Source organism: Nicotiana sylvestris, chromosome 11, assembly GCF_000393655.2.
Source record: "Nicotiana sylvestris chromosome 11, ASM39365v2, whole genome shotgun sequence".
In the NCBI taxonomy this organism is placed as follows: Eukaryota; Viridiplantae; Streptophyta; class Magnoliopsida; order Solanales; family Solanaceae; genus Nicotiana; species Nicotiana sylvestris.
In genome coordinates, this window is record NC_091067.1 from 13,340,907 (window position 1) to 13,359,799 (window position 18,893).

The 18,893-nt window shown below is 39.0% G+C and overlaps 1 protein-coding gene across 1 annotated transcript; it reads right to left on the reverse strand.

Moving 5' to 3' along the window:
• Positions 1-460: 460 nt before the first annotated feature.
• On the reverse strand, positions 461-862 carry LOC138880749 (uncharacterized). The gene has a single exon (XM_070160923.1). The coding sequence runs from the start codon at positions 860-862 to the stop codon at positions 461-463; it is 402 nt and encodes a 133-aa protein (XP_070017024.1).
• Between the last annotated feature and the right edge of the window lie 18,031 nt (positions 863-18,893).

Below are 18,893 nucleotides of genomic sequence, written 5' to 3' on the forward strand. Positions count from 1 at the left end.
CTTTGTTGGAACCTTCTCCATTTTCTACCATGTTCACCTCATCAAACAGACTCTAGAACCTTGTAACCAATTCCTCATCAAAATCGACTACGGGCTTTGAAACTGTTGTCACTGGACGCTTCACGACCCCTTCCTTGATGGAAGACCTGGAGAGACGCGGGACTGGCTTAGGGAGAGACCATGCCTTATTTTTCAGATTTCTAGCCTTCTTCACATCATCCCCTATAGGTTTGAATCCCAGACCAAATGTATCCAGATTTTCACTCAAAGACACTAGCTGCACGATATATTAGAGAGATTCACCCAGACCCTTGCCCAGCACAAAACCACTTTTCAGCATTTCAGTTGCTACCATGACGATTGCAGAAGCTAGCTTTGGACTTGGAATGTATTCCCCTTCCGGAATCTTTTCAACCGATACTGTTTCAGAGACTTGATAGACCCATGACCCCTTATCTTCTTACGCTTCAATAAATAAGATGGATGTATCATTGAAAGCACATAAGTTCTCATCGCCATGCACGATAATTTCTTGTCTATCCCATTCGAACTTCACCATCTGGTGTAAAGAAGATGAAACCGCCTTGGCAACATGTATCCAAGGCCTACCCAATAGAAAATTGTAAGAAATAACCATATCCAGTACCTGGAACTCCATGGTGAATTCAACTGGTCCTATTGTCAACTCGAGCATGATGTCGCCAAAAGAGTCTTTTCCCCCTCCGTCAAAACCTCGGACGCATATGTTATTCTTGTGAATCCTCTCATCATCAACTTTTAACTTGTTCAGAGTAGAGAAAGGGCGGATGTTTGCACTGGAACCATTGTCAACTAACACCTTGTAACCACAGAATCTTTGCATTTCACTGTGAGATAGAGGGCTCGATTGTGTTCTGTACCTTCCAGAGGCAAATCATCATCCGAGAATGTGATCCTATTAGACTCAAATATCTTATTGGCAATCTTCTCCAAATGGTTCACTGTGATTTTGTCGGGGACATGAGCTTCGTTCAGAATCTTCATCTGAATAGATCAACAATGATAACAGGGAAATCTGAGCAGGAGTCTTTCTCAACTGTTCCACGATGGAGTAATCTTGTACCTTCATTTTTCTCAAAAACTCCTCTACTTCTTCTTCAGTAACCGGTTTCTTCACTAGAACTGGATTGTCTCTGAGTGTTTTAGCTTTCCTTAACTCTTCTGGGGCAAAGCATATCCCCGAACGAGTTAATCCCTGGGCCTCGTTAACTTCCTCTTTCACTTCCTTCCCCTTATAGGTCACTATCACTCACTCATAGTTCCATGGGACAATCTTGGTGTTGGCTACCAGCAGCTGGGTCACAGGTTTGATAATGATAGGGTCCGTGCGAGCACTCTCCACAATTATGAACGGCCTACTTGCTACCCCCGACACGATCACTTTTGGCTTTTCTTGCTTTGCTACAACATCACTTGGTGACCTCTTTTCAACTACCATAGCTGGCTGATCATTTGGCATGCTCAACTTATCTGTCGATCCTTCAGCTATTGAAGAAGTTGCTTTTGTGCCAAATGGGTCCTTGACTGACTTACTTTCACTAGATCGGATCATCATGACAGATTGTGAAGGCTTCTTGGGCTTCCCATCTTTATGCACTATCTCAATCATATGCGTTTTAGCATGGGCTGGTAATGGATTCTGATTGATGTTGGGTGCTTCTAGGCTCTGGACCATAATCTGGTTCGTATCAATGAGCTCTTGGATGGCGTTCTTCAAATGCCAACACTTTTCTGTGTCGTTTCCTGGAGTATCAGAACAGTACGCACATCTGAGGGAATAAAGAAAGTTCTTCGAAGGGGGGTTTGGTAGTTTTGACTCAATTGGCCTCAGAACATCCAACTGCCTCAACCTTTGAAATAGGCTGGTATAAGATTCCCCAAACAGGGTGAAAGTTTTCTTCCGCTATAACCTTTCATTCCTGAATTTCGGCTTGGACCGAAAATTTGGACCGGTAGGATTTCGGTATGTTTGTGGAGGTGGGTAAGGGTTTCGTGGAGCTGGGGCACACCATTGTGGGTGAGGAGGGGGGTTGAGCATATGACTGTGCATGATGGACATGATATTGGGGTGGCCTGACTGAGTACTAAGGCTTTGGTGGTGGGAAATAGTATTGGGATGGATTATATAGAGTTGGGGTATAGGTTTGAATTTGGGGTCGAGGTTACGTGTAGTGGGTAGGAGAATCCCCCGGGCTGTGCCACGATCCTGAAACGACCATAACGACATCCTCTTTCTTCTTTTTCCCAAACACTCCTCCGGTGCCATTCTGGATTGCCTGCGTAGTTGCTTTGATGGCAGAGTAGCTCATGATCTTGCTTGATTTGAGCCCTTCCTCTACCATTCCTCCCATTTTTACTAATTCATTGAAAGACTTACCTATGGCCGAGATCAAATGACCAAAGTAAGTAGGCTCCAAGTCCTGAAGAAAGTATTCCACCTTTTCGTTTTCCTCCATTGGAGGATTAACCCTTGCTACCTGTTCTCTCTAGCGGAAACCATATTTCCTGAAACTTTCACTAGGCTTATTCTCAATCTTATTCAAAGATAAACAATCTGGAACAATCTCGATGTTGTATTGGAAATGACGAGCGAATGCTTGGGCCAAATCATCCCAGGTATACCATCTGTTGTGATCCTGACGAATGTACCACTCCAATGTCGCGCTACTCAGACTCTAGCTAAAGTATGCCATTAACAACTCGTCTTTCCCATTGGCTCCTCTCATTTTACTGCAGAATTCCCTTAAGTGGGCCACGGGATCTCCGTACCTATCATACAAGTCAAATTTGGACATTTTGAACCCAACATGTAGTCATACGTCAGGGAACAAACACAGATCTTTGTAGGCTACACTTACTTGACCTCCCAACCCTTGCATATTTCTGAGCGATTGTTCTAGGCTTCTCTCTTTCCTAAACATCTCCTCTTGTTCCGAGTGTTTAGGTGGTTTCTCAGTCTCAACAGGGAGGTCGAAATGAGGAGTGTAGGAGTAATGATATGGGGCCTTGAAAGTAGGCTCCGGTGGATAGTACTGATTATCTTGGGTCTGGAATAATGTCTCACTAGAAGATCGATGGAGTGTAGCTGGTGGAGGTGCTACGAAAACAAGGGTAGCTGGTGAAGGGGAGTATGAGGTTTTTTTGGCTGGTGGAGCTTGTATGGTTTGGGAAGTGGCACCATGATAGTGGTGGTAAGGGGTGAAGCTTGGTGCATGTTGTAGGGATGAATCAACAGTGAGAGGTTCTTGGGATTGAGCTAGTGGCGGGATGAAAACAGGGTTAGCGGGGTATGATGGTGGTGGATGCCCTTTCATCCGTGCCTGGTATATTTCAGTCATCTAGTGTTTCAACTTATGTAACTCCTCTTTCAAACCAACCTCAAACTCCTCCACCTCTCTCGGTGGATCAATTATACTTGCGTCCAGTTCTTGACCAGCCATGATCAACTTGTTTTTAGACTTGGTGTTGTACGGATGGGTTGCCAGAATGGCAAACAAACTAACCACCTCCCTGTTCTCAATGACAACAGCAACTTGTTAGTGTTTAAGATTTAATAGATAGGCAACCATACATTTGGGATGTAATGCACCTAAACATTTAAAGCTTCTATCGTCTATTTGAACGGCTGCATGCTTCATCCCAGCTTTTAACTAACTCTTCTCATTTTGCGCTTTCTCTTTGTGACAACCCAAAGGGGTCATCACCTGTGTTAATTGAATTCTATGTCTTCGAGGCCTTGAAAACCTCATTTAGAGTCGCCTCGATGTGCGAGCACAATCCGGTCGCGTAGCCGGAAAGCTTAAATGTGTAAAAATTGTTAAGTTTTGACTTTAAATTGAATAAATTAGACTTCAATCAACATTTCAGGAAACGGACCCAGACCCATGATTTGACAGTCCCGAAGGGTCCGTAGGAAAATATGGGACTTGGGCGTATGCCCGGAATCGAATTTTGATGTCCCAAGCCCGAGTTATGAATGTTTAAGTGAAATTGTTTTCTGAAAATGTATAAAGAGAGTTGAAATGAAATCTGACGTGAAAGTAATGGTTATCGGGCCCTTATTTTGTTTCCGGTGCCCGGTACAAGTCTTATATATGTTTTGAATCACTCCTGTAAAGTTTGGTTAAAAACGGACATCGTTTGACGTGATCTGGACCCGAATTGGGAAATTGATGTTTAAAAGAAATCTGAGAAATTCATTGATCTTGAGGCTTAATTAGATGTTCATGATGTTATATTGGTGATTTGATCACACAAATATGTTCGTAGGGTGTTTTTGAGGTAGTGTGCATACTTGGATTAGAGCTTCGAGGGCTCGGGTGAGTTCCAAGTACGTTCCGGGATGCCATAGGCTTAAAAAACACAGATGTTGCAGGTTCAGGAAAATATTGCAGGCCTCTGAACCCTTTTGCGCGGCCCGCAAAGAAACGCGTGCGGCTGCGGAGGGGTGCTGCGCGGCCGCGGTCAGCTTTGTGCGGTCCGCGCGGGGCAAAGATCCGCAGGTCTTCAGGAAGCCTGTGCGGCCGTGGTCCTTCTTGTGCGGTCCGCGGTGGGTGCTTCAGAGGAGTATAAATACACGTAAATTTCAGTTATTTTTACACTTTTCAAAACCCCAAAAGATAAGAGGCGATTTTCTAAACAACTTTTCTTCTCCAAAACGATTGGTAAGTGATTTCTAACTCATTTTCTTCACTCATTAACATCTTTTAACACGAGTTTTAACTTCAAATCAATGATTTTCATGGGGGAAATTGGTGTTTTGGGTAGGACCTAAGTTTAACTAAAATTGGGGAGTTGGACCTTAATTTGAGGTCCGATTTCAAAACAAACCATATATTTGAATTTATGGGGGAATGAGTAACCTAGTTTTGGTCCGAACCTCGAGTTTCGACCATGTGGGCCTGGGGGCATTTTAGACCTTTTTGGGTAAAACCTTGTAAAACTTATTTTCATGCATTGGGGTTGACTCATTTAGCATTTATTGATGTAATAAAGAAACTTGTGACTAGATTCGAGTGGTTTGGTGGTGGAATCAAGAGGTAAAGATGTACTTGAGACTTGAATTGTTATTTGTTGTGTCCTTGAATGATTCTACGAATGCTTTAATTGATGATTCTAGATATTGGGCAAGGAGTTAGTTTATTTTCATGGAATTTATTTATGACTGAATATTGGTATTAATTGAGCTGAGTAGAAGTTGAGTTAAGATTGGTTATAGCTGATTCTCCCTTGTCGGGATGTTTGTTTCAATATTGTAGTTCCCTTGCGGGGATTTCTTTGTGATTTTGTATTGGCCTAAAATGGGAGCGGGTGGTACGCCTACCACAAGATTTATTGAAATGGGAGAGGGTGGTACGCCTACCATAAGATTTATTGAAATGGGAGCGGGTGGTACGCCTACCACAAGATATAAGAAATGGGATCGGGTTGCACGCCTGCAAAAAAGATGTGAACTAAAGTGAAAGCTGCCTTTCTTTTCCTTATCTGTGTTAGAAGTTTAACTTTGGTTTCCTTATTATTCTCTTAAGAATTCTGTTTTTGTCTGCTGCCCCCAAAGCATGTTCCCCCTTCCCAGCTTTAATTGTAAGTTTCTGTTTGTCTTTCTGTTGTATTTATATAACTGCACAGGTTTATTTGCTGGTCTGGTCCTAGCCTCGTTACTACCTTGTCGGGGTTAGGCTAGACACTTACCAGCACATGGGGTTGGTTGTGCTGATACTACACTCTGTGCTCTTTTGCATAGATCCAGGCGTTGGCCAGCAGTAGTAGTGCGGGAGCTAGCCTTCAGTCCACCGAGACATCGAGGTATCCTTGCAGACGTCCGCAAGCCCGGCGTCTCTTCTATCTTTTATTTCAGTCTGTTATCTCATGTATTCGAGACAAACAGTTTATGTTATCTTTCAAATGATTGTATTTAGTACTTTTAGTAGTTCATGAGTAAGGTGACACCAGTTCTTGAGTAGAGGTTTATGTTGAATTTTCGCATTTTTTATTCAGTTTTATTAATTTAAGTCTTCCGCTTATTGGATTTATTTCGCTGTATTTATACTATTTCTATTAATTGGAAAGAGAAGGATTTTGTTAATGAAAAAGGTAGTTAAGGGTTGGCTTGCTTAGCTCTCATCAGTAGGTGCCATCACGACTCCCGAGGTTGGGAAGTACGGGTCGTGACACTCTTCTTTTTTTTAACTCCAATACCTCTTTAATTTTGCGCCATCAAAAGGTAGTTAAGGGTTGGCTTGTCTTTCCCACTTGTTTTTGTTACTTCCCTTTTATTTTGCACCCGCTTTTCTCTCTCGTTTTGCCATTATTTCTTTTCCCTCAATTCCTTTTATTTTCTCTCCTCTTTTTTCTTTTCATTTTATGGTTATGATCGAATCCTATGAGGATTGCCTACGTATCATGACGTTACATGAATCGGATCATTACATAGTTTAGGGGATAAATGTGAAATAAAAGAAAGACACATTTTTTCGATTTTTTCAATTTTTTATAAAATAAAAACATTCTGGGTTTTTCCTATTACAACGATTCCACCCTACAGACTTAACCATTTTCAATAACTAAAACAAGACTCAAATTGGACCAACAGACTCTAGAAGAAACTGCAAAACAGACTCGAAAAAAATAAAATCAAGAATACATAAGTGCTTCCACTGCTGCCCCGCTTGGTCTCGCTGCGGGCCTATGTGCCATATCTTCTTGGAGGCGAAACAGGTCGTCCATGATCTGCTGGACAAAAATCATAACTGAAGCAAAGAACATGGACCTGGTCATGTCCTCGCGTTCATTGCATTTCATCACAATGTAGTTCGAAATCCTCCTAACCCTCTTCCTGATGATAGCCTTCTCTTGTAGCAACCGTCCAATCTGCTGAGATCTGGCCTCCAAAACTTGTTCGGCTGTATGATTTTGCTCTTGAAGTTGCTGTATGTCTTTTCTAGCTGCGACATTAGGGCATAGCAGTGCTCCCTTTCTGCTTTGAAGTGTCTTGCCTGCTTGGTCATTTCGTTATCAAGGACATTGGCCTTTTTCTTTAGACCCACCATTCCTCTGTCGTACTTCTCCTTCTGCTGTTGAACTAAACTTGCTTGTCCCTCCGCATTCTTAGATAACTTGGCTCGGGCCTTTGCTAGTTCAGCTTCAGTCTTCTCTAACTCAAACCCGTAATCACACACTCTCAGCCCACTATAGCATTTTAGGCCTACAACCACCCCTGAGAAGTGTGGCCTAAGATGCCAAAAAGTGTAGCATTTGGGCAAAGGCAACACTTTACAGCTTTAGGCAACGCTTTTTGGGGGGTGTCCTAAAGTACCGTAACCTTTGACTATTGGCCACGCTTTGTAGGTGTTGCCTTAGAAGCCACGCTTTAAAAGTGTGGCCGATACGGTACAAAGGCCACACTTATATTTTCTCATATAGCCACGCTTTTGTGACATAAGGCTACACTTATAAAGCATGATCATTGTCACGTTATAGGCTACGCTTACAAGGTGTGGCTTCTAGAGCAACATTTATCATTAATAATGCCAGATTGACAATTCCTATGGCCACACTTTCTAAGTGTGGCGATTTTGTCTACACTACCAAATTATTTTTCAAATACTTATATTAGCCACAATTTTGTGGTTAAAAACTATATTTGTTTGCATCAAGTTCTCACTCTCACACACACACACACACACACACACACATACACACACACACACACACACATATATATATATATATATGAAGCATTAATTTAAATGATAAGTAATAGAATAAAAATAATTCAAATGCATATACTTGAAATAAATTTCAACAAAAGAAACACACTTTGTGTACTATCAATAGTAATAAAGCAATGTCGGTTCAAGAAGTTCACTAGCAAAGACCTCTACAAAACCAAATATACTCATATTTAGTGTCAACAAAAATAAACATCTTGTTCAAAAGGTCTTCACCATTCACTTTAATGATTCAAATTGATTTGTGGCCACCATTTCCAATTGCATCACCTGTATTTTCCTACACATTCAAAATGAAAAAATTAGGAAACAACACACACACACACACACGAAATAGTATAAAAATTAGAAGCTACAATTTACAGACCCTTCAAAAGGATTGGAATACTCTTGTCAAATACAAATCTTTGATATTTTCTTTTTGTGCCTCAAATCATTGCATTAAACCTTGTGTGCTTATTAAGAAATCATTATACATGAACTTAAAATATTTATAGATAACACTGTTCCAAAATGATCTCCTCAAAGAAATAAAATACCTATTGAGATACCAATAACCAACTCTGCAAATATTTTTTCTATAGTCTACTTTCAAACATTATGACCCTAGAATCTTCGTCATGGCAATAGATTCAGTTTCCTATCACACACTTATAGAAAGCATGATTTTGTAAGTTACTTAAGATTGAGGTAGTTTTTGGAATTATAAAATATAAATACCTTTTCAATACTCGGGGCATGAGTTGAGCCAGAAGAATGTTGTAGATTTTTGCCTCTCATAGCTCGTGCACTACTTGCATCGACCGATGAAGGAATATTAGATCCAACACACCCTTGTATATCATGAAAATCTAGTCCAGGGTTGTTTTTCACCAATTGACTAAAAAAGATCGCATTTCTTCCCTCATCATTTCCTTCATTTCTTCCTTCAGAGAAGTTATTTCGTTGGTATGCATTTGTTTAAGCTTGGTGATTTCTTCATCTTTTTTCAGAGAGCTTGTCGTCACCGATCTACTATAGCATCTAACCCGACCAGGCTGCTCCTTTCCAAATACAGCCCTAAATGCATCATCAGCTGTTTCTCCAGAACTTTGGCGATTCTGAAGTTCGGACTGTCAAAAAAATGTTATTACACATCACTTACAAGTCAAGATAGATCAAACACTAATTAACAAGTCAAGTCAGATTAAATAAAAGTTTAACATACCTCAAAATATAGCCAAGAATATCAATAGATTTTTCAGTGACAATGATCATAACCATTTTAATATGAAGTTTCATTTTGTAGTTTTCATGTTACTTCCTAGCTGGAATTCATTGGCAACATCCAGCACAATCTAACCGTATTCATTCTCAGTGAACGAAGGAAAAGGAGCAGACCTAAGCGTTTTTGCAGTTTCTTAATTAAAAAATAGGTGTTAAGTTCAGAAGCAGTTAACTCTTGTCCAAGAAGGAAATTTGTGAACATGTACCAAATAGCGATAGCCTGCAAAATGTTTCCTTTGCTTCAGATAATGTGCTATAAGACCACTTAGGTATTTGACAGCTTAATATGAATGAAGAGGTCTCATCAAACGCAAAGACGGCAGGAAAAGTTCAGTTGTTAGCTGGATTTGTCAGTCTTTCGTATGTGGTACTTAATTTCTTCAGCCTATGAACCAGCACCCAACTTCCCAACTTCTTTTCAACTATTTGCACATAATAAATCAGAACCGCGACTAGCACTGGCTACAGAGAAATTAGAGACAAGTCCAAAAATTAAGAATAAGTTGAACCAGATATACCACCTAATGTACAACAGTTTGCACATGAGAAGGCAAAAGCTGGTGCGACAGATGGTGATCGACCTACTGTTAGATTGGGTAAAACAACTGATAAATCAACAGGTGTGGAAGCTAAAGATGCTACTCATCCAATTGATAATCAATCTACTGTTGGTGCACAAACAGCTCTTTTGAAGGATGGAAGCGAGCAGGTTGTGCAAAAGGAAGATTCACAAGAAACCGCTGAACCTAAATTATCATCGTAAGAGTAAACATTATCATCCATGTCACAATTAACATTCATCGAAATTTTTCATTCCCCATGATTAATCCATCTTGTATAACCTTGAACAAACCCATAACATATTAGATGGTCATACACTACATTCCTTCGAGTCCAACGAATATTACAACACTTTGCACATGGGGATTAAATTTCTTCGCCTTGAGGATCTCCATAAGAGTAAGCAAAATCTAAGAAAGATTGAAAACCCTCGATATACTCTTTGCTATACCTTGGTAAATCCATCCATTCCTTGGATGAAATATTTGAATTCCTAAAAATAAAATTTATTAGATCTTCAAATATATAATCATTTAAGCATTAATTATATGGTAAAACTAAATCCTAAATGTCAAGAATAAATCTGAAAAATTATGTGTTGTAAAATAATAGGACTTTCTTACCTAGTCATGACACTTAATCTAAGCCAAATACAACTTTAAGTCCACCACAAATCTTCCCGAGCGTGACTTATCTTCTTGGATAAAAAAAGTAAAATTAGGATCCACAAAACAAATCGAAGGAAATTAAAGCAATAAAAAAGATATATTGTTGACCATGTCAATTTGCAACAAAAAAAAAGGTATCTACACATACCTAAATTGAAGAACATCTAATAAATCTAAGAAGACAAGATCTTAGCTTGCAACATGAATTACTATTGCAAATTGGATATTTGTACATTTAAAAATTTGACATGAAAAGGAACAGAAAGGGCATTAATTACTAAAAGAGGGAACATCAGAAAAATCATTCATGATACTAATAAAAAGAATCAACTTATAACTATACGAAGAAACAAGAAAAATATGAAACTTTTGCATACCCAAGAAAGAAAATGAGATTGGTGCGAAGGTGCAGAACAAGAAAAATATGAAATTTATGAGTACCCTGAAGCCATATATACTTGTAGTCAAAGAAGAAAGCACTTATTGAGAGCAGCTACTAGAAGAATGTATACAACTTATAGTTATATCATAGCCACAAAAATATTCAGGTATTTCACTGTCAAACTTTACAACTTAATTTTCTTCCTTGAACTCTTCACAATATATCTTTGTCTAATCAATTACGCATGAGTTTCTGTTGATTTCTTATAGCAAGAAGGAGGCTTCAGATCTTAAAAATCTGGAAAGGGCAACGAAAACCTTCAAGTGTTCTAACTCTTTTGATGTTTTGCTTAGTGTACATGAGCAAGGTGAGGAGGATTCTAGGAATATATTGCAATTGGTGCAGGGTGACATAGGTTTAAAAGATCTACAAACCAGATCTTCGGGCAGTGTAAAAGAGCAGCAAATTGCCAAGACTGCTGATCTTTATTTAGGTACTTCAAAGGACATTGTTCTTATGCCTACACCTCATTTATCCAAGGAGTTAGTACCATGCCTTAACATCAGCAAAGAAGCTCAGGTCAGTGGCAATTTAGCTAAGGATTTGGGTATCCAATCAATTGCCTCAAAGAAAAATATGATGGAGGTGTATCTGGGCAAGCCAGTGTTGTGAAGAGCGTGAAGCGAGGAAAAGCGACAAGCCCCTTTTCGCTTAAAGTGAGAAGCGAGAAGTGAAGCGCTCGCTTTTTTGAAGTGAAGCGAAATTTTTAAAAAAAAAAAAAGTAAACTAAATACTGCATAGACAACTAAGAATAAATGGTATGAAAAAATGGCAGTAAGTATGCCAAAACATGGCAGTATAACTGAAACGAAAAATGGGCAGCATTTTGCTGCAATTTATCACTAAAACAGTGTAAGAAAATGAAGAAGAAGAAGTGGAGAATGAGAAAAAGAAGAACTGAAGGGGAAAAAAAATTCGCCAGCATTTCACTGCTATTTGGTCACTGAAACAGTGAAAGAAGAAGAAGAAGAAGAAGAAGAAGAAGAAGAAGAAGAAGAAGAAGAAGAAGAAGAAGAAGAAGAAGAAGGAGGGGAGGAGGAAGAAATCACATACCTGGGACCAAACTTGATGATCTTGAAGTTAAAAAAAAAAGAGATTTTTTAATTAATTAATATTGGCAGTCCAGCTATAAAGAGAAGCGCTCGCTTCTGTCGCTTTGTTTGCTTCCTCGCTTCTCGCTTTTTTCCGTAAAAGCGATCGCTTTTGTGTACCTGATACCCTTCATATCAGAGAAGCACCAGATGTCTCGCTTCGCATCGCTTCTCGCTTTAAGCGAAGAAGCGGTCGCTTTTAACAACACTGGGGCAAGCAAGTGCACAACTCTACTACTCATACACTACATTTTTCTAACACTCATGTTGAACAAATTATTAAGGAAGCCCAGAAGGAAATGATGCTGAACACTAATATGGTTAAACAACCATTGGTTACATTAAACACTTCTGTTTTTGAAGTACCCTCACAATCTTTCGAATCTTGTGGAGAACATGGAGATGATCATGAGCTGTTGATCAATTTCCCAGATACAAAACAGCATGGGAAGAAGCAAACGTCAAGTACTAAGGTAGGGTATGATCAACAATTAGAAACATACTCACCTCCTGGACAACAGCATCACATTGAAACTGTGCCAAAATCAGTCAAGGCAGTGACAAAAAATGGACAACAACAGCAGATTTCAGGAACTCCAGCAATTACTTTGGAGGAAAGAAAATTACTGGATGCTTTGGTAAGTTCCAAACCTTCAACTGTGTTAAATCCAACTGCATTTACTGGATGTTGTGGTCAAGTGGTATGATTCTCAATTTAGGATAAAATCAAGTACTTTCCAACAAATTGATCCAAAGGATGCAACTTTAATTCCTTATGAACATATAAAAAAGCTCACAGGTCAATTTTGACCGCATACTAATGCCATGAGGCAGGTCCTTTCTCGTTATATTTGATTCCTCAAAATAAATCCTCCACCTTGCCCACCACCAACCATGTTGCTTCCATTGGAATATGAACATATGACCTTTCTCTAACACTAATTGAAAGGATCCAAGCAAAAAATAGAAAAAATAAAGGCAATAAGTGAGCTAGCTTAAAATTTTAATAAGCTTTTTGGATGCCCTTATACCCGCGATAAGGAATGGCATATGTATCTAGCAGAAAACTGCACTATTCTTTCCCCATGGAAAAAGGCGTATATCTTTAGCACAAAACAAACAAATTATATCTAACAAGCAGCTGACCAGGAAAATATTGGATTTTGGTCTAAACAAAACTTAGAAGTCCCATCGGTGAATGAATTCAAAGATAACAAAGCCGATTTGTAGAATTAGGCTCACAAATCTGGTAGGATTTTTAAAATAAATTACTAATCTTGGAGACTAGAAGAGGAATAATTAATCTATATTTCATTCTTTTCTGGAATAAGTATCAAATTAGATAGGCAACTACAACAATCAGAGACCATAAGATGGTAAAATATTGAAATAGAAGAGCACCAACCTGAGATTGCAAGAATTCCCGTTTCTCTAGCTTTATAAATTTCTTCAATATGGAACGAGCTGTAGGGCGAGAAGATGCAAAACAGTACCTAAGAGAAAGGGGAAATAGGAATTCTTCCTTTGAGACGATAGTTTGAAAACAAAAACACTACCCAAAGTAGGGTAAGAAGGTGCAGAAATTAACAGTACCTAATACGGAAGATTAATTTGTCAGTATCCACAATTGAAGCTAGAAACCCTAATCCACGGAGATTTTATCAAGGAGAGCGTTGCTAAAGTAGCGAGGAGAGTCTTTTGCCCTTTTGAAATTGAAAAAAATAATATTTACCTAGAGTATATCAGAGGGAACATTATATTTTTTTGGAGGGAATATTATATTTTAGCCAAATATTTTTTTGGATTTTTAGAGCACATTTATAAAGTGTTTCTTTTCCAATTATAATAAGAGCGCGCTTAAAAAGAGTGCCACATACTCAAGTAAATGTTTCCAATTATTTTATGATTTAGCAACGTTTAATAAGTGTGGCCTAATAAATTAAAGAGCACATTTTACAAGCGTAGCCAAATTTTCCGTATCCAAAAGCTCCATACAAAGGCCACCCCTTAAAAGTGTGCCCAAATATATTTTTGGGCACACTTTTCAGGCGTTGTCTAAAACTAGTGTGGCGTTAGACCATAATTATTGTAGTGGCCTGAGCTTGTCTATACATTTCTTATCTTTTTCACTCCTGACAGGGTTCTAAGCTACTATTTTTATTTTTCGGATTTGGGCTCAGAGGGCTTCGTTTTCTTTGGCGAACCTCCTCCTTTCACCTTCTGTTTCTTGTGCCTAGATATCATTATTGAATTCCATGTTTCTCAATTTCTCTTCCAAGGCGTGAATGGCGGCTTGATATTTTTTCTCCTTTTCTTCCCAGGCCAACCTTTCTTGGACTTTATCATCAAAATCTTGAACATGAGGTCTCTTGGCAGGCCTCTCAGGCTTGGGCTCAGGCTCGGGCTCATTGTTTGCACAAGACCTTTTCTCAAACCATGCAGTGTAATATGGATCCACTTCCCCCTTTGCAACATCTGGTACCTGGGTGCCATTTTTCAGATACCGGCAACTATTTCAATCCTGCTGAACTAAAGTCTCGGGCAATATAGCTTCTGGATGTAGCTCAATGACCTGGGTGGTTAGATCTTCATCTTCGGGCACCACATGATATCTTCCTAACTGCCTTAAGACCCTCTGCGGTATATATGGCTAGACACTCCTCAAACCCATCAACATTAGGTAACCCTTGGTAGCCGTCATGTGTATGGCTTCTGTCATCGGGAGTCATCCTATAGTCCACTCGACCTGACTTGCTTTTAGAGCTTTAAAGTGGGAGACCCAGGCCTCAAACCCTTCTGGAGCATTGTAGTCTTTCACTCTTTCCTCGTAGCTCTTGATGAAGTTATCTGTGCTCGAACTATAGCTTATGAAGTTGGGGTGATAGCGGAGATGCTCGATCAACCACATTTGTAGAAGAATATTGCAACCTTCAAAAAATTGAGCCCCAGCCTTGCACAATGTCAATGCTCGATAAATGTCTGCCAGCACTAATGGTGCAAGTGTATGATCTTTCTTAGTAGTGAGGATTTGTGCAATTCTGGCCATACGGATATCCACTGTCCCTTCTGCATTTAGAAAGACCATAATCTCCAAAAAGCCACAATGAAAGAGAATCGACGATGAATTTGCCAGATGCCCTTATCTTGTTTGATGTTCGAACCCTTTTCATCCGTTTCGAACCCAGATGAGTGACCGAACCTGAAGTACAAGAAGTAGAAAGAACAACATCCTTTGTTTACATAGACCTTCTTCATTTGCTTACTGATATTCAGGAGGTCAAAGAACTTGTGGACAGAGGGAGCCCTTGGGAATATAAGTTGTTGTTTCCTCAAGTCCTGACCAAACTCAATATACCCAGCTATTTCCTCCAGAGTAGGGTTGAGCTAAAAATTCGAGAAACGAAAAACGTTATGGACGGGGTCCTAAAAAGTTAACAAGGCCTTGATTAGATCCTCCCGTGGTTCGATTTCTAGAATGTCTATAAGGGCACTCAATTTCTCTTTTACCCAATCCCGACCATCTTCATCTAGATCATTCCACCACATGCGTAGCTGTAGTTGAGCCTGTTCTATGACCAGATGTGACGGGTTTTAGATAGTGTTCATCTTTACCTATGGAAGATTAAAGTTAGGGTTGATTCTAGTGGACTCTTTTTGTAAAACAGGTTCTCAATTTTCTAAAAACAATTAACGGAAAATGGCTAAACCCCCCCCCCCCTATGCTACCTTAGCAAAAGTGGTCATTTTTGAAAACGTGGCCCCTTCACTATTCCAAATAGATTTTAAGGCCAGGGAAAGGTGCTTTATGGAAAAACGACACTTTACCGACAGACTTGTCCGTTCTTTATGAAAATAACCTTTCAACAATTGAAGATACTCTAAGGCTATCCCGGCAAGAACGACTTAAGACATAACCGAAGCTAGATCGGTTTATTTTTTGACCAAAATCCTAAACTACATTTATTTGACCAATTACTCCTTTTTTTATTCTTCTTTTTTTGAAAAATAAGGTCGAACCTTATGTAGGTTGCCTACGTATCCCACATCCGGCGAGAATCAGACATGCCTAGTTCGATCAGTTTTGACATATTTGAAAGAGACATATTATTGACTCATTTTGAAATGACTCTTTTTTCTTGACTCTTTTCTTTTTCTCTCTCTTTTTTTGAAAATTTTGCTAGAGTTTCGGGACATTTCCAAATATCAGGGATTTTTCAAAATCGGGCTTTATTTCTTCCTTACATCACTCTTGGTTTTCCTCTTGATTTACTTTTCCTAGCCAGTCACCATGTAAGACGAAACAAATAAATATTCACATAAAACATAGGATGCATCAGGATGGTCTGTTATTTTGGGTACACCTGTCCTAGACGGACCCAACCCCTGTGTTGAGTCCCCAAAGTCAAATGCGTGTGAAGCAAACATACGTTCCTACTAGGGATCTGACATGAAGTTGTGTTATTCTAAGTTTAAACCTGGGGTTGTGTTCTTGACCTGGCTTACCCGAGCGGACAACTCGAGCCGAAGAGGGGGCAACGTACCGGGAGCACTAAAGTCTACCTGGCCTTGTTGTTGGCCCAGCCTTGTTCTATTTGGTATGACTTCTACAGAAAAAGCGGGTCACGCGAACATATGCATCATTTTCAGAAGATTCAGAGGGTGGCGTAAGAAGACAGTTATATACAATTCAAATAATATCAAAGCGGTAAATAGACAACAATTAGCACAAAAGGTTCACAAAATATAATAATATTAACAATAAATAAAACCAAATAAAATCATATTAAAAAGCTCGAATTCTTGAATCCTGAACCAGAGATTCTGGGTTCTTGTCCCCAGCAAAGTCGCCAGAGCTGTCACACCTCCTTTTTATTACCCCCGAAAGGGTATAAGAGAGTTTTTCCAGTTTAAGTGACAACCGAAATAGGATTATTCATATTAAAATCAGAGCCTCCACTTGGGATAGTTTATTGGTGTCCCAAGTCACCAGTTTAAAATCCTGAATCGAGGAAATTTGACTCTGTTATACAGTCTGCGAATACAAAAATTCGGGTAAGAAATTCTGTTAACCCGGGAGAAGGGCATTCCTAGGTTCCATGGTTTTAGTACGGTTGCTTTGATCATACTTAGCTTAATCGAATTGTCTAATTACTTCTTTTAGAACCTATGTGCATTTGCCTTTTTTAATTAAGAAATTATCTTAAAAACGAGTCACGCGTACGTGTACCCGTTTGTTTGGCGCGTCAAAAGTCATGTCACGCGAACATGTCCACAATTAGTAATGCTTTATTATTATTAAAAAAAGTTTGGTCAAAGTTGCGTGAACGCATACTCCGATTTTGTCTTTATAATCATAATTATGTCACGCGAACGTGTCCACAATCACAATGATATATTAAACGCGCCTAATGCAACTACGAGCATTAATTTATTATATCTAGGTTGTAATATTTGTGAGGGCCATGGGCGATCTAATGATGGATGGCACACCTCGATCCATTTTTAAGAATTAATACTCAATTAGGCCTAAAGATGTTCAGGCTTAGCACAATTAAAGCTCAATCTAACCCTACTAATTATAAGCGTATTTTGGTTACTATATTAGGCACTTATTTATTTAAAGGAATTCTGGGTCAGCAGTAGGCCCCTTATTATTTAAAGATCTTGTAAAGGAGAACAAGGAAAGCTGGGCTCAACGTCAAGCCCAGCAATGAGGACAAAGGCAAGAGGTCACCAAAATTTCAAAGGGTCAAGTATTGGGCCGTGATAAAACTTTTAGTATTAAGCAAGCTGCCTCATATAGGCCCAGGCTAGGCCCAATCACCTTTAAGAAGAAACTTTCAGTCTTGAGGCCCCCAACAGGCCCTGTGTCCTTCTAAATCATCCATGGCGAAACAATACAAGAATACTAGACATGAACAACCAGATTATGAACTATATTTAAACGACCTGCTACAGGCAATAGTAACATGATCATGGATTTTAAACTACTCATTAAGCATACTAATTCTCATATCAAAAGATTACTCTAGCAATGCTGAAATTAAATGATTAAACTACGCAGGTTCAGCAGCCAAAACAACATACATGATGCCTAAATCAACATTCTTAAATTTAAAGAAACAGTGGACTAATCTAGACCTTAATATATGAAATTCCCTATTAAACTACTGCTCTTTGATAGATCTTAATACAGTTGAAAGAAACCAAAGGAAACTAATAAGGAGCTAGGTACCCTAAGGGAAAACATATGTAAAGAAACTGAAAATCCATTTCTCAAACACTAAAATCCTTATTACAAATACATGTATCAAAAGAACCGACATGTTTGCACTTCAGTAATCATCAAGGTCCAAGAAGTACCTGGATACAACAACAAAGCAAAAGGGGTAAGGATTCAGCACATCAGAGCTAATGGAAACAGTAGCCAATATCAACCAAGAGGGGCAAGAACAGGAGATCAACAGCAATAAACCAAATCCACACTTAAACCATGCTTAAATCCCTTGAGAATCCGAGAATTTTTAAAAAAACTTATGCTAGGTCTTCTTGTAAAATATCATAAAAAGACTTAGAATAGTGCAAAAACTTTGGGGTATTTTTCAGGGTCTTGATCTCTGTTTTTAAGAGTGAGGGAGAGGTTCTACTTATAGGCAACTCAATGCCATGTGCTAAAAATAGAAAGATAGGGAATTATTCCCTCACACAGCCCCTAAAGGCATCTTTCTAACAGAATTGGGACAGCTGTCAACCTCTAATTGGTTTCAGCATTTTTGTGCTGGCCAAATAGGGCCAGCTACCCCAAATTCTAAAAGCTTCTAACCTTAACCTTATCTGAAAATCCTATTTCTATTTCCCAAATTAATCCGTAAGTTTCTATTTGTTCAATTAATCCCTCCTAAGTTTCTAATGATTTGCAAACTATGGCAAACAAGAGCAAGACGAGCAAATATTGGAAAACAGAATCAAATAACAAGCAGAAATGCAGTTAAACCTTTAGACTAACCCTAAATTCATTTAACATGAACCAAATTAGCAATGAAATAGAAACAGAAATAACTCAAACCTAATACTAACACGAGTTTCAAAAGGAAAA

Coding starts and splice junctions, on each gene's coding strand:
- LOC138880749 (XM_070160923.1), bottom strand. CDS start 862: ATGCAAAGATTCTGTGGTTACAAGGTGTTAGTTGACAATGGTTCCAGT.